This window comes from Streptopelia decaocto (assembly GCF_964273445.1).
Source record: "Streptopelia decaocto genome assembly, chromosome: 5".
NCBI classification, from domain to species: domain Eukaryota; kingdom Metazoa; phylum Chordata; class Aves; order Columbiformes; family Columbidae; genus Streptopelia; species Streptopelia decaocto.
The window spans coordinates 14194127-14209417 of record NC_138659.1 but is presented as its reverse complement, the minus strand read 5'-3'; the positions used below and the strand labels follow the sequence as shown (position 1 = coordinate 14209417).

The following is a 15291-nucleotide window of genomic DNA, read 5'->3' as shown; positions in this document are numbered from 1 at the left end:
CGGCCTGAGGGCGGCCCTGGACAACCCGCGGGCCCCGGCCTCACCACCGCGCCCGGGAGACGTGACGCAGCCCCACGGGAGGGCGAGCGTTGCTGAGGGGGAAGAACGCGGGGGCGGCCTTGAGGGGGGTTTGGGCTCGGGGACTGCACGGAGGTGGTTCAACTATAACCCAAAACAATCCTGTCTCACTTCCCGCTGGCTTCACAGCGCTTGTCAAACCCCCTCGGCAGCCTTGAAAGAGAATTGGACGTTTCATGCACAAAACAAAAAAATCTCAGATCACTTTCAGAATACTTTATTCAGAAGCAAAATAGTGTGGTGAGCATAGACGAAATTTAAAAAACAAAAACAGCTGCAAAGGATTAGGGATCAACAGTTCATTCTCCTGATGGAACCAGTCAGTCTCCAATGGGACATCGCTGTCCTTTCTTCTACAAAAAACTACCCCTGTTCTTGCAGTTCCCATTTCTTCAGTGAAAAAATAATCTAAAATGCAATTACTGTACAGATGGAGAAACAGGCATTGTAACCTGAAAGAGACAAATAACTCCTTTGAGTATTATGGCTCCTCACTGTCACCAGAGAATGCAACAGGGCACATATTTATATCTAAGTACTAAAATCCATTACTATCATATTGAATCTCACTAGGCACCTGGGACGAGAAACTGATTTTGCAGGAGGAAAGCTTCTAAAACTGATCTGCATGATTCAATTGTGTGACAGCCAGTAACTTCTTACCATCACTATTGCTAAGCATACTAGGGCTTTTTTTTTCTTTTTAAAATCGAATATAACTTCTAGTCAGTAAATACTCCGATCGCCACATGCACACTGGGGGTTGCTGTACTGGCAGAGTATATGTGTGTTGCATCACCAAGAGTAAACCTCAAAGAAAAGAAAGATAACATGTGTTTGTTCCTCAGAGTCTTTTATGCTTTTATGGCTATACTTAAAACTCACAACTGTAAGAAAAGTTAATAAGTTGTATTTATATATAGGTGGCACTTGGCAAAAATCGGTCTGTTAAACCCTTTTCCACTCACCATAGTGATGGGGAAAAGTCTGAAGGTGTCTGTGATGATTACAGAAGAAAGTTTAGGTTGGCTTCTTACCTTACTTACTGACTTTGTTATTCCTGTTGTTCCATTGTAAGCAGGGATAATAGGTGCAGGAAAATCCACTTCAGGGGCATCAAAAAAGTACGCCTACATTATTACAGAGGAGAAAAAGACTGTTCAGAGAGAAACAAACAGTTCTGCCTCAGCTCCTTCTTGCTAGACCCACCATTCACAAGGTACAAACACAGCACTGAAATGGTGAATTTGGATATTTTCTGGGTTTACTAGATTAGAAACAATTAAAACAGCACCCTAAACTGTACTTTTAAATACAGTGGCAGCACAGGCCTTTGAAAAAGACCTGTGCTGGAAAGGACTGGATTGCAGACATGTATTTGACTTTTTTAACTGCTGAAGCTCCAGGCCCCCTCCCAAGCTGGAAGCCCCGCTGCAGTCAGCTGCACATCTCCTGCTGACACAAGAGCTGCGTGTTGCCTTCACCCCCCTGCATGCAGAGCTGCAGGGAACCAAATCCATCTACTCTGGAGCCTGGATTATATCATTCTACCTACCGTAACACAGAGGCAAAAACTAAAGTTCTCATCATTATGTATTTCAGTAGAGTGAGGGTCTTCTGTTTTCGTAACGCTGATATTTTGCTAAGTTCTAGCAGGTTTAAATTTCATACGTAACACTCATGAGCGCACACTACATATTGAACATTTATCATTTTAAAGGATTAACTAAGCACAGTACTCATTGGGATAAGCTATGATAAGCTATGATACTGCTTATACTACAATGAATTCCAGATAAATTAAAGACTGTTCTGTGAGTGATTTTGCACTAAAGACATATTGAGTTTGTTACTGGTGCTGTCAGATAGGGAGCAATTTTTGCCACGTTTGAAATAATTGGAACTTCTACTTTGGAGTTTTCAGAAGTACTATTTCTTTCTTTCTTAAGAAAGACTTTCTAGCAACCAGCCAACACCTCCTTCCCTGCTCCATAACAAGTCACCAGTGCCAGGTCAAGGCAGCATCGTACCAAACAGCCGACAGACAGCAGGGCATGGAGCAGAATGATGGCCCCCACGGTCGCCAGCGCGATCCTCCGGTTGTCATCTCTGACAGCGGGCCAAAAGGTCATAACCAAAACAGAGCCCGAAAGGCACAGGGAGAACATCATCAGGACCCAGCGTACCACCCTTTCTGGAATGATCCATAACATCTGTAAAAAGGAGAAAAATTATTGTTAAAGAGATGGTGTGAAACAATGATTCATTTATTTAATGCATTGTTCTGTGACATTTCATCACTTCCAGCCAATTTGCACACAAATTAACTCACGCCTTATCTGATATGTCCCTGTTATTTGAGGAATGAATAACAGCAATAGCAGGGATGAGCTTCCCTCCTGGACGTGACAAGATGATGTGCCCAGTCCCCAAGATTTTGACTAATAGGAACGATCTTACAAGAAATAGCAAAGTTTCTGAACCAGGACCTTTTTGCAGGGCATTTAGTAGGGGTGCACTCTTTCGGCCATACGTACCGCTGTGGGGATGTAGACAAAGAGGGAGTAGCCATATACACACACTATCTCCAAGAACGAGTAGGACACAATGTTCATAACTTTACTGTTCCTCCACATCAGGAATCCCCAGAGAGCAAGGGGAACGAGCCAAGCGTACGCATAAATCGTTGTTGCTGCTATGGTCACTGGAAATATGACAAAAGGTTTCACATTTTAATTAGAATACCAGCCAGAATCAAACATGTAGAAGTATTTAGCCTGAAAACTAGAAGGCTACCTTTGAAGTTGCTTTCAATATATAGAGAACTTTGCATTTACGTCCAGTTTACACCTACTACTTTGCCCACACTTACAGTTAGTTTAAAAGTAAAGACTGCTGAAAGTATTATCTTGAGATTTTAAATTTCATTATTACACCTGTGTACAAAATGCTGTCAGTTTCAGTGTGAAAGGAAGAACCATAGAGGAAAGAAAAACTTGGCTAAAAATAAAAAATCAGCTACTAACAGCTACTGAAAAATGAGAACAGAATGCAGACACAAATGTCAAATTTGAAATAATTCAAGTGACTGGATTCCCAAATGGCAGTGCTCTTCCAACACACAGCAGCCACATTCCTCTGTGGCGACAGCAGCCCCTTCAGACTACAAGGACAAGTACAGACTATTGGCTCCACACTCCAAGTTCTTTGAGGAATATATCAGCTGAGAATCTTTTGCTTATTTTCTAGTTTGCCAGAAGGTAACAACTTCCAGCCCTCAGTAGGTGATACGAGTAATACTCTAATTCAGATACTGTCTGGCTGAGGTCTGCAGGCTCCTACGAGGCACCTACAAAAGCAGCACAGTGGCCACTGCTGGGCCTTCCCTCTCCATACATAGGGGCTTTCACTAAGGCTGGAAAAATAACTGCTCTAATTAATCCTGCCTGCTCTACTAAAACCCTGTAGCTATTTTATGATCTGGAGGAGTACAGCTCTGCTACAGCCCACTTTAAGGACTCGTTTCACATCTCTAAAAGTTTAAATAAAGCAATCGAAAGACTCTGCTAAATCAAAGCTGTGACCTGTTCTTACACTACTTCCCTAGTGCATTAAAAACCAAACAAACGCCAACAAAACCAACACTCAGGACTGTAGCAACTATTTACAAACCTTTCCTGAACTCGGGCACATAGTGGTATGTTGGTTTGCCCAGATGAATGAAGAAATTAGAGAGATTGCCACTAACTGCAATGGTAAAGACGAGTGTGGCACATATCCAAAAGGGACCTTAAAAACAAACAAACAAACAAACAAGCAAAACAAGTTTAATAACAACTCCTCCGCCCTCTTTTTTTTTAAGGTTAGCAAGTAAAAGGTAATACAAACTCATAACATTTGGTGCAGAAGAGAACTTCTCACACCTCGTACCTACCGTAAAGGTCAGGATTGCTGCGGATATACAGCCTCACAAAGTTCTTTCCTGGTACTGGGAAAACCGAACCTTTAATTCTGTCCAGGACCTATGGAAGCATACAGATTTGTCTGACTGAAGATGCAAAATGGAAAAATCCCCAATGTCTGGATAAGGCACAGTTCAGCCAACAGTTCTCTGGAATGGAGAATTAACCTGGTACGTGTCCACATCAAAGAATGTCTGGTAGTAGTCGAATGTCCAGAAAGGGGCACTTTTCTTCTGTCCTGCAAGCAGCTGTATGGGGGGAAAAGCAACATGAAAAATATTACAAGCATGCAATTTATGTATTACTAGTTCATTAACACACTAGTTAAATTATTTCTGTACCCAGACAGGAGAAAAAAAAAACTAACAGGGCAACACTTCATTATTTGACCACTTCCCTTTCCTCATCTAATATTTGTTAGCGGCAGCTAGTCTTTGATCTCCCTGCAAGCAGAATAGTGGCCTGGGGTTCTAAGGAGCAGAATCACGATGCTTGGAGGTGTTCAAAAGGCATATAGATGAGGTTCTTAGGGACATGGTTTAGTGCTAGAGTTAGGTTAGGTTATGGTTGGAATTAATGATCTCAAGGGTCTCTTCCAACCGAAACGATTCTATGAGATCCTACACTTGCCTTCATCAGCATCACCAGTGTGATCGCCGACAGCTGCATTAGCTGAACCCTCCAGACAAGCCTTGCCCATTCCCAAGGTTCTTGCTCTCCTGACAGTCACCAGCCCCACAGCAGAACTGACAGAAACAAACACAGTGCTGGCTTTTCAGCTGCTGCTGTGCTTATCTCCTAGCACGTTTGCTTTGCTTAAATAGCCACCATCTCAGTTCCATTTCCTAGGTTGCAAACCACAACAGCTGAAGAACCAATGCACATTTGCCTCTGCCAGTTCTTCTATTGAGAAAGTAACCTGTGACAGGGAAGAAGCAGAGTTTTAAGTCACCCAGCATGAATCCCTAGTGTTCTCTAGAAATACCTCAGTGTTGTCAGCACCATTTGTGTACGTGCTGATAGAGGCACGGGAGGTGTAAGAGTATTACCTCCGTTTTATCGGAGTCATCGGTCCCCAGTAACTCATCATCCTCTTCTCTCCCTGGCTCTTGCAGACGGCTACGCTGGTTCTTCGGGATTTGAACTGGCTCATCGATGCTTATTGTGGTAGCGCCAGGATTTGCTGCAAGCAAATTAGCTGCATCGTCAAATTCTGCAAATAAGTACATTACAAGAGAGGCATTGATCAAGCTAACAAAGTTTTTTGCTTTTGTGGCTCAAAAGAGTCCAGCACAGAGCCACAAGGATGATTAAGGGACTGGAGCATTTCCCTTATGAGGAAAGGATGAAGGAGCTGGGTCTCTTTAGCTTGGAGGAGACTGAGGGGTGACCTCATTCCTGTTTATAAATATATAATGGGTGTGTGTCACGAGGATGGAGCCAGGCTCCAGTGACAACCAATGATAAGACAAGGGGCAACAGGTATAAACTGGAACACAGGAGGTTCCACTTAAACATGAGAAGAAACTTCTTCACAGTGAGGGTGACAGACACTGGAACAGGCTGCCCAGGGAGGCTGTGGAGTCTCCTTCCCTGGACAAATTCAAAACCCGCCAGGACACCTTCCTGTGTAACCTCATCTGGGTGTTCCTGCTCCAGTGGGGGGATTGGACTGGATGATCTTTTGAGGTCCCTTCCAATCCCTCACATTCTGTGACTCTGTGAAAAAAAACTACTTTAAGACCCCTACACAGCCCAAGAAAGGATAAATCACTAGTTTGGGTGCATCAAATGTGATGTGTTTGTTAAAGCCCAGACTGACACAGATCAAGCTGAACGTTTATTTAGTTAACAATGTGAGGCCTTTCCTGCTAGTCTGCCTTGTGCAATGGAGCCTGCATCTCCTTCCTACCATCAGCCCCAGATGCAGACATGGGTAATATTAATCCTCTCATAAAACTGTTTGTTGCTTTTTTTCAAGCCTAAATTTATCAATAATTATGCTTAAGTGAGTCTGAAACTACAGTCCATAACACGTTAGGTGCTCTGCCTGCTTTCAGCTTTACCTTCCCGTCAGAAAGGGTTTCAGTCAACACAGGTAACACATTTTGTTTCACCCACAGCACAACCCTATCACAGGAAGCCGGAGATATTCCTGCCACTACGGCAAAGCTTCACGGAAGCTTTTATGGGGAGGAACCCAAAGCAAAGCTCAGAAACGCTTCCAAACCTCTAACAGTTTGACCACTCGATCAGCTGGGCCCCAAACCTCACGTTTACCTTGAAATTTGAGGTCATCCGCAGCCGCCATTCACCCGCTGGGTCGAGGAGCACGTCCCCGAGGCCTTGACCCTCCTGACACAGACCGGCTGGTCCCGTCCCAGCTGCCCCAGACCCGCAGAAGCTCCAGAACCTCCGGGCTACACAGCCCAACCGCTCCCGGTAGTGGACGCTTCGCTCCCTTAAAGGGACCGCAGGCGCTGCGCGGCGACAGCCAATCAGCGGCTCCGCTACTCCCCTCTCCTCCCCCGCCCTCAGAATCACACGGGCGACACTCGTCGCGCCAGCCAATCAGAGGCCACGCGGCGCTTCCTCGTCCGCCTCTGCCCGCCCCCTTAAAGGGCCCGCGGCGCCCGGGGAGGCCCTGGGGCTGCGCCGCTCCGGCGTCCTGAGCCGCACGGGGCAGGGGTTCCGGGAACGGGCAACGGCCGCTCCATATATACATACATAACACATTTACATTATATATATAGATACAGGTTTTCATAGTCTATAATTAATGTATATTATATATATTGATTTTTTTATATCTATCTACATATTGGAGTATATATATTTTGGGGTATCCTTCCAGCCCAAAGTAACTATGGGTGTGGAGCAGAGCACTAAAAAGATGCAGAGCTGTAGGAACAGGACACACAAAATGCAAATGGCTGCATCAGTCCAAAGGCCCAGTGTCAACGCCAACAGTTTTGTACGAAAATGTGCAGCCCTGAGCCCTGCGCATGCAGGATCAGACCCTCGGGTACCGCTAACGTAATTCTTACCTTTTATTCTATGGTTCAGAGAAAATATCCTGATTCAGCTCCTCCCATTAGTAAAATACACCACATATTTGTGAATAAGCCTTGTAGCTGTGCAGTTAGCACTGAAAATCTACAGTCACTGTAACGAACACCTTTGGTGCGGGTGGAGGCAGCGCAGCTGGCAGGGTCCTCGCTCTCGCAGATGCTGAAGTTCGCAGGAAGGTGATGGTGCACGAGACAAGCAGGAATTTGCTCAAACACGTGGACATTTTTCCTCCCCCCCACTCTCTACCTTTGCCCCCGCTGCTGCGCTGTGTTCCCGTCAGAAGCGCTCAGACCTCCTCCACCGCAATGTTCAGAGTCAGGGTTTTCCTACAAAAATTCCTGATTCTTCTGCATGTAACTACAAGCACCATCATTGGCAAAACGCTGATGATTCTGTTCCCTAAGGCCATGAAAAGATACATCCTAAAACTGGGTGAAAAGAGCAGAATGAATGAGTATCCAAAGTTTAGCTACGAAAACTGGGGTCCAACTTTTTTCAGCTTCAAATATCTGCTCTTTGTGCTGAAGGTGAAGTGGAAGAGGCTGGAGGACAAAGCCTACGAAGGACATCCTGCTCCCAACACACCGGTGATGACTCTCAACGGAGAAGCTCGTTACCTCTCCGATTTCATGCAAGGTCAGTAAATCTCCCGTGCAGCTGGGTTGGGTTTGGCAAGAGGATAAATGAGAAGAGGCTGCTGAGTGCACAGGGACAGACAGCTGGTGTGAGAGTGCATGACATGGCAGGCCAGGCTATCAGTGTTCATTTCATGGAAAAACTTCAGGATTTTCAAAAACAAGCTGTATTTATAATTCTGGCTACAACACCCCTTCACGCCACTAAGTTTAGGAATCTCTTGCAAAAGCTGGCTCTGCCTGGAAATACCTCTTCACTGAAAGGCAAGATAATTTATTTTAGGGAGAGAAGACCCAGAATCGGAATGGCATGCAGTGATTCACAACTGTTGGCTGTCATTCCCTGTATGTACAGAAAGTCCCACACCAGCTCCCTTCGCCAGCCTAAAGCCCAGAAAACACATGGTGTTTTTTTTTTCCAGATTCAAAGTGGCTGGAAATAAAGCAGAAGAAATAGAATTTGCTTTGTACTTTGTCCGCTGCCTCCCACTGAGATCTCTGTAGACCGTGGAATTAATCATTAAGCTGCAGTCTCGATCCCCATGGGAAGCATTACATCCTTCTCTAACTCCGCTTTTCTAAGTATATATAGATATATACATATTTATGTAGAAAATAAGATGGAAATTTGGAAAAGAGATACACAGTATCTGAAAGAGCATACCCCCTTTATTAGATTCTTTAGGATGTGGATCTATGTTAGCAGCAGTTTTTGAAGATAAGCCCAGACAGAAGGAAGATCTTGAACAAATTTCAGATAATTTAGCATGGCCACAGACACGCTTAAAAATCGTGCAGATTCTCTTTAACTGAGGGCTTGCAAACAGATGCTAACACCTGTGGGCACGTACTGTGTTAATTTGTAAGCAACTGTATAAATACTTTTTGCCGGTGGCTTGTGTAACATCAGTTTAATAAATAATAATATATAACAAGTGTTCTGTTTGGACCAGAAATTGCAGAAATACATGGAAAGCACGAAAGCCTGCAATGCACGACTGAAAAGTCTGCAGCTTCTACTCAGCTCAGCTCAAACGAACACCTCTGAAAAAAATCACGTCCAATAGGTTCACCAAACAGTATTAAGACAACTCTGAACCACTGTCCTGGGAAAAAACCTTGCAGATTATCATGTTTAGTGCTTTTTGAGTTCCTTTGTAATAAGTATCTTGGGGAGGCTGTGAGGTCTGACATGCTATATATCCATTTTAGATCAGCTCCCCATCCCAAAATGTTGGTAACTTGAGAATTTGCTGTTGTGATGAGGACACAAGAAGTGACTGCCTTTACAGGGCTTTCCAGAGGAAAGGGTCCCCCTGGGTTCAGCTCATTGCTGGATCCAGCTCAGGTCAGAGCCAGGCTAGGGGAAAAAAAAAGCATTTTCATGCATGTTTTGCATAGATGTAGATGTTCTGCTACTGATTTTAATGTCCAAAAAGTTGTGGGTTAAGTGACTTGCCCACTGCTGCCCAGGAAACAGTTCAGTGCATTAATATGATTCTGTCCTTCTTTCCACTGATTTAACTACAAACTGCCTCCTTTTTTTTTCCCAGATAACCGACCCTTAATCCTGAATTTTGGAAGTTGCACCTGACCTTCATTTATGTTACAATTTGATGAGTTCAACAAGCTCATCAAAGATTTCAGCCCTATAGCAGATTTCCTTATCATCTACATCGAAGAAGCTCACGCAGTAGGTACAGTACAAACATCACAGTGATGCCTACCGAAACTTCAGACCTGTGTCATTCCTGTAAGGAAAAGATGTTAAGAAAGGAGGGAGCTGCAAATGGGAAAGAAAACTCCCTCACATCAAAAGGGGCAATACCAAATCTAGACACTGGTTTGTGTCTCTATTAAGCCAAAGATTTTACTCACACAGCTGACTTTACACCAAGGTGCTCCTGCTGAAGACACTCCTCTCAGTGAAGTGAAGCACAGAGGTCTATCTTTACTAAACTTCCTCTCAGTGTTAGCACAGCTCCTTTTGGAAAAAAAAAAAAAGGCGTTTCGTAGAACAAAGGTGAAGTGTGTGATGCCAACATGTTATGTATTTAAAAAAGAAAAAAAAAAGTATAACTAGCAAAAATATTTTTTATCATGTCTCAAGAACAGCCTGCAGACTCTAATTTGAAAAATATAGAAACAAACTGTACCCCCTCTTTTATCTACACTAGGCTCTTAAGTAACACAGTGGCACCAATTTTATCCCAGAGTTAAGGTAGTTTTCTAAAATGTAAGATTTACAGTTTTCGAGTTTTCTAACACCACCTCACTGCCAGTAGTTAAGAAACACATAATAATCAAGTCAGTCATCAAAAACTTTTACTACTTTCTCATTGACTAGGAACTGTGTGCAAGTGCGTGTTTGCATATTTCTGAAAAAGGTGTGCCCTGGCTAAAATATGTTTCAGTTCTGAAACCTAAATTTATTTTTATAGCCTCCTGAGTAGAATCAAACAGAATTGCTGAGGCTGTCCCAAATGAGCAGGTGTCAGCTGATAGAACTACTCACCATTTTAAAATCTCATCCCCTGTGCCAATAATTTTGTCAAACCTTACTCAAATAGGATCTATCTCCCCTACCTCGTATCTTCCTACTGTTGATTTATGTGGGAAAATTTCAGCTAAAATACATCAAATATTACCAAATCCATGGCAAGGGGAGAATATGGTTTTCCCAAATTAAAGAAAAATCTTGGCTCCATTTATTTGAAAATCTGTGGTGCTCTTAAACTCTAAGGGAGCAGCTTTCGTTTCATGGTAAGTTTTAGCGTTGGGAGTAAATTGCAGTGTTCTTTTAACCCAATTTTGGGATATGACACACAGTACATCTACACCCTTAACACCTACTTAAAATGTGCCTTGCTAAATCCCCTTCTCATTTGTTTTAGATGGATGGGCTTTTAAAAACAATATTGTTATTAAAAATCACAGAAGCCTCGAAGATCGAAAAATAGCAGCACAACTTCTTCAGAAAAAAAATCCTTTATGTCCAGTGGTTTTAGACACTATGGAAAACCTTAGCAGCTCAAAATACGCTGCAATGCCAGAACGACTGTATCTACTTCAAGGAGGGAAGGTCATCTATAAGGTAAAAAAAAACAACTATAATAATGAGCACGATATATTGAGATTTTTAAATTTCGAAGTAATTTGAGAATGCTTTACATTCAACAGTCAGTATTTCATTCTGTTTCAGAGCTAAAAAATTCACAATTCACTGTAACTGCAAGACAAGCACTGGCAGCAAAACCAGTCTGGGCCCTTATAATGTACATATTTGATGTACACCTCAGTCTTGCTCAAATATTTATCTTTCGGCTCATGAGGAAACCCTAGGTACATGTAAGCTGTGAGATCCAGGAACGCTTCCCAGCTTCAAGGTCAGGACCTTGGCCCTGTCCCAGTTACACAGTGGGTGTAACCTGTGCATGCAGCATCTCCCACAGGAGGCCCAAGAACCCCTGCCCGCAGTCCTGGGGCAGCTGCTGTGCTCTATAGGGCTTCTGCTCTGGGTATTTGAACGTGGCTCCATTATTTTATTGCCTTTGCAGGGAGGAGCGGGACCTTGGAATTACCACCCCCAGGAAATACGCGCCATCCTGGAAAAAATGAAATAGAAAAAGTCTTTATTCCAAAGTCCTCTTCTATCTCAATCAATAAGCTAAATAAATAGGTTTTCATCCATGTACGAAGAAAAAAAAGAATTTAAAAATAACAATAGAGACAACAAAAATAGCATAGTATTAGCATCTAAAACACATCTGTAATGTGGTTCATCATGTGTTTGTCTGGAGGTTTTCAAGTCTCATCACTACAACCCCAACTACTGCTTTGTAGGATCTTACTGCCAGGACTGGATACCAACATTTACGTTTGAGCAAAATAAACTTCAGGAGCGGTGACATTTGCAAAAGTTGACCGGCATGCAAAACAAACCATTTCGCATGACTAAGATTCTCTTGTATACATACAATTTTCCTAAATGTTCCCTTTCACTGACTACAGAAGGCTTCTGAAGAACAGCAGCTCTATCAGCATTTGTTTCTATTAGTATTTGTTATGATGGTCATGGCATAAAGCACAGGCAGCTGTGACCTGATGGTAGAAAATATTTATAGAAACAAGGGACTGACCTGCAATTATTAAAAAATCTATCAGACCACTTCATATGGCTTCAGATTATTTCCCTTCCCACCCCAGTTATTTCTAAGCATTAGTAGATGTTTATAGTCATCCTATTAATCCTGAACAGTTTGAGTTGATAAGAAAGTTACCAATTTAAGAACTTTTGAAGGACTTATTTGACAGTAGGACGACCTCCCATTTAAGTATTCCACACTTTTTTTTCTATTTAACTCAGAGTGCAAGGGAAACATTTTACAGGAAATAGAGTTTTAATTCATATATTAAGAAAGCCTGATATAAACATACTAATTTAAATTGACTCAGATATGTTCAAGTGTTCTACAGCAACAGTCTAGGTTTTAAAACTAGAAAGCTGTTACTACAATTAACAAGAGTACTGCATTACATACATTAAACTGGTGAGGAATATATACTACATCCGTACCTTCAAAAACCACTTTAATGCAAGGTTTTAATAATAAATATTCTCTGTGCCAACGATGTCAAAATATAACTTCTTTATAAAAAAATTTGAAGTACAAATTTCAGCTGGACTTAAGTGTTTTCTGGTGTGCCCTCTGCCATCACCCTGTACACTGACACAAAATGATCAAAGGCAGATTTGATGATGAAACGCAAGTAAGTGGCTTGGAAATCAGGAAGCTGTGGGAGAAAAAAAAAAGTTATTGCATTCTCTGTAGTGACATAACTATCAAACAACATTTGCAGATGTTTGTTAGACAGAAGGATCTAGATATTTGTATCTGTTTCCAAACTGCGCAAAAATCAAGCTCTTTTAATACACCTAGCCAGCCTCAGAGCTTCTTTAGATGACAACAATTCAAAAAAGTCCCATCCCTCCCAAATACTGCAGCCTTAAAGGCAAGAACAGAGAAGATTGCCACGCTTCTGGAAAGAGCTATTTCACATAGTTCACAGCAGTACACAGGTGCAATTTCATACCATAACCTACAAAGGTGCAGTCAGGATATGCAATTTCATACCATGATCTACAAATTCCTACATCTAACACCAGCTGAACAGCAATTGTAAGCAAGGACATGTTTTGGTTTTCAGAAGTTTCTCCCCAGTTAGTTTAGACATCCTGTCCCATCAAGCACTACTTATGTACACTGGAAATACTCACTGGAAATTCTTCCATTTGAAGCTGACCTTCTGTGTGTTGCAAATCTAGAAAATGCAGGTTGAAGCAAATAATGAATAATAATATGCAATGCTGTGAAAAGTATTCACTGGACATCAGAGGTCAAGAAACCTTAAGGACCATAAACTTACATCATATATAGAAATTGTTCTTATATTTTTTACAGGGTGATTTAAGAGAACAAATACTGTTTGCAACATCCTAGTGGGTACATATATATATCCTATTCATTACACTGTTTTATAAAATGTCACCCAAGAGGCATTAAAAAAACAAAAACAAAAACAAACAAACAACAACAAAAACCAAACAATCCAGGAAATGTCACTCTATTATACTATGTAAGTCTGGTTTTAATTTTTGGAATATAAAAGTGAGTGCACAAGCAGTGCTTTTAGCCCTTACACAGCATTTTACATCTCCAAACTGCTCCAGAGACCAGCAGAGTTCATAAACTTCATTTAAATGTGACTATTACATTAATAAATAATAAAATAATAATCAAGCCACACTTGCCTACTCAACAAATAGACATAGGTTTAACAGAAAAAGATCAATGTTATTCCCACAAAATCCCCACTGCTTCAGGTTCAGACTCTTACCTTTTTCAATGCACTGCTCAAAACCTACAGGGTCTTTAGATACACTTCTTTCAATCCTTAAGGTCCGCACTAAAATATAAACACATTTAAAATATCAACAAGTTCTGATTCTTTATTGATATTTATTCCATCACTTTTCAGCTACAAAGCACTTCAAAAGCATTAACTAATCCATTCTTATGGGGCAGGACTGTAATACAACCACCATCCTTGTGGTCCAAGTTGAACAAACAATAAATTTTTGTGTCTTTTCTGTAACCCTTGCTAATGGTCAAGCTCCTGTTTCCATGCTCTGACCTTGTAACAGTCCTTTCTGGTTTAGAACTCACATTTTCCTTCATATTATTTTAAAAAGACTAAGACTGTTCTATCTAAGAAATTATAATAATCAATATTCAAAATAAATAGTTAAATAGTAGTCCTGTCCATTAAACTACAACAGCCATCACTATGCAACAGAAGAGTTAATTATAAGCTCAATGCAAGATGTTGTAAGAACAAAATAAGTGCAGGTAAGGTAGATTTTCCATCTTTTCTGATTTATGAAAAACTTTGGACTTCAAGGACAATTGCTTTGTGGAGTTAAATCTTTATGAATCTGTTAAAAGTGGCTACTTACAGAACACAACACTGAGAGTTTACACACAGGCACAGACACACATTTTAACATAGCATGTATTACCAACTGCAATGCATCAAGTCTTACCCAAGTAACACTGGATTGTGACTTTGCTGATTTTTACACATTTGGGAAAACCAATAATGAATTCTTGTGGGAACATGCCCGTTGTCGTCCAGAACGTTTCTGAACTTCTGTGGAGAGAACAGGACAAAACCCCCCACCTGTGGCTTTCCAGCTACAACCAAAACTGCAAAGCCATTTTTTATTTGGGGTATTTTGAGCAAACACCAGTATGAAAATGATGAAGCTCTCTGGAAGTATTAATACCTCCACGTTCAGGCTCTGTAGCACAAAAAGGCCCACGAATGGCGGGCGGGGGTCCTTGAAAAAGAAGTTAAATTATGTGCGAACACGAGCGGGTAGGCAAAACACAGAGCCTGGCGGTGAGAGGCCCCGGTGGCGGCAGCACCGGGCGGGATCTCTGGGGGGATCGCCCGCCCCGGAGGAGCCGCTTCCCGCCCGGACCCGCGTCCCCTCACAGCCCCTCAGCGCCCCCTCACCCGTCCGCCATGTTCTCGGCGGGGTGGTGCTCGTCGCTGGAGGTGGCCAGGACCAGGGCAGCCCCCGCCGAGCTCAGGCACCAGTCGGTTGCCCTCATCCCGGAGCAGCGGGGAGGGCAAGGCCGGCCCCGCCGCTACCAGGCAACGGCCCACGCCAGCCCTTCCGCCGGCGGGAGCTGCGCGGTGCTTCGCGGGCTCCTGCGGGATCCGTCGCTTCACACTAAGAGCCTCGCAAGTGCGGAGCAGCCATAGCCCCTCACAGCCGCGGCGCCCCCTTTCCCGGCTCCCCGCCGGTGCCGTGGCCTCCCGGGAGCCTCACGCCCCGGGCCCCGCGCGCAGGGATGGCGGTGCGGCTGCCGCCGCGGAGGTGGGAGGTTTGGGAGCGGTGAGATCGCCCCACACAAGCGCTGAGGTTGGCGGACAGCCTCCCGCCGCACCCACCACCTTCAGCCCCGCTCCCGGCG

The 15291-nt window shown here is 43.0% G+C and overlaps 3 protein-coding genes across 4 annotated transcripts; 1 reads left to right on the top strand and 2 right to left on the bottom strand.

The window, feature by feature from the left end:
• Positions 1-279: 279 nt before the first annotated feature.
• YIPF1 (Yip1 domain family member 1) lies at positions 280-6515 on the bottom strand. 2 transcript variants are annotated; one of them, XM_082053581.1, is made up of 9 exons: positions 6321-6515; positions 5090-5253; positions 4208-4288; positions 4013-4100; positions 3751-3867; positions 2616-2782; positions 2109-2291; positions 1116-1208; positions 280-530 (listed from the first exon to the last, which is right to left on the bottom strand). In XM_082053581.1, the coding sequence occupies exons 1-9, from the start codon at positions 6349-6351 to the stop codon at positions 498-500; spliced, it is 957 nt and encodes a 318-aa protein (XP_081909707.1). In that variant the 5' UTR covers positions 6352-6515; the 3' UTR covers positions 280-497. The 2 variants fall into 2 exon arrangements, with proteins under 2 accessions (XP_081909707.1, XP_081909708.1); XM_082053582.1 differs by having other exon boundaries at positions 5090-5223.
• Positions 6516-7417: 902 nt separating this feature from the next.
• Positions 7418-11376, top strand: DIO1 (iodothyronine deiodinase 1; the record flags this gene model as incomplete). The annotated part of the gene is made up of 4 exons (XM_082052738.1): positions 7418-7748; positions 9301-9444; positions 10642-10841; positions 11305-11376. The coding sequence occupies 4 exons, from the start codon at positions 7418-7420 to the stop codon at positions 11368-11370; spliced, it is 741 nt and encodes a 246-aa protein (XP_081908864.1). The 3' UTR covers positions 11371-11376.
• Positions 11377-12140: 764 nt separating this feature from the next.
• IFT25 (intraflagellar transport 25) lies at positions 12141-15277 on the bottom strand. The gene is made up of 5 exons (XM_082052740.1): positions 14828-15277; positions 14352-14458; positions 13646-13714; positions 13026-13069; positions 12141-12541 (listed from the first exon to the last, which is right to left on the bottom strand). The coding sequence occupies exons 1-5, from the start codon at positions 14923-14925 to the stop codon at positions 12434-12436; spliced, it is 426 nt and encodes a 141-aa protein (XP_081908866.1). The 5' UTR covers positions 14926-15277; the 3' UTR covers positions 12141-12433.
• Between the last annotated feature and the right edge of the window lie 14 nt (positions 15278-15291).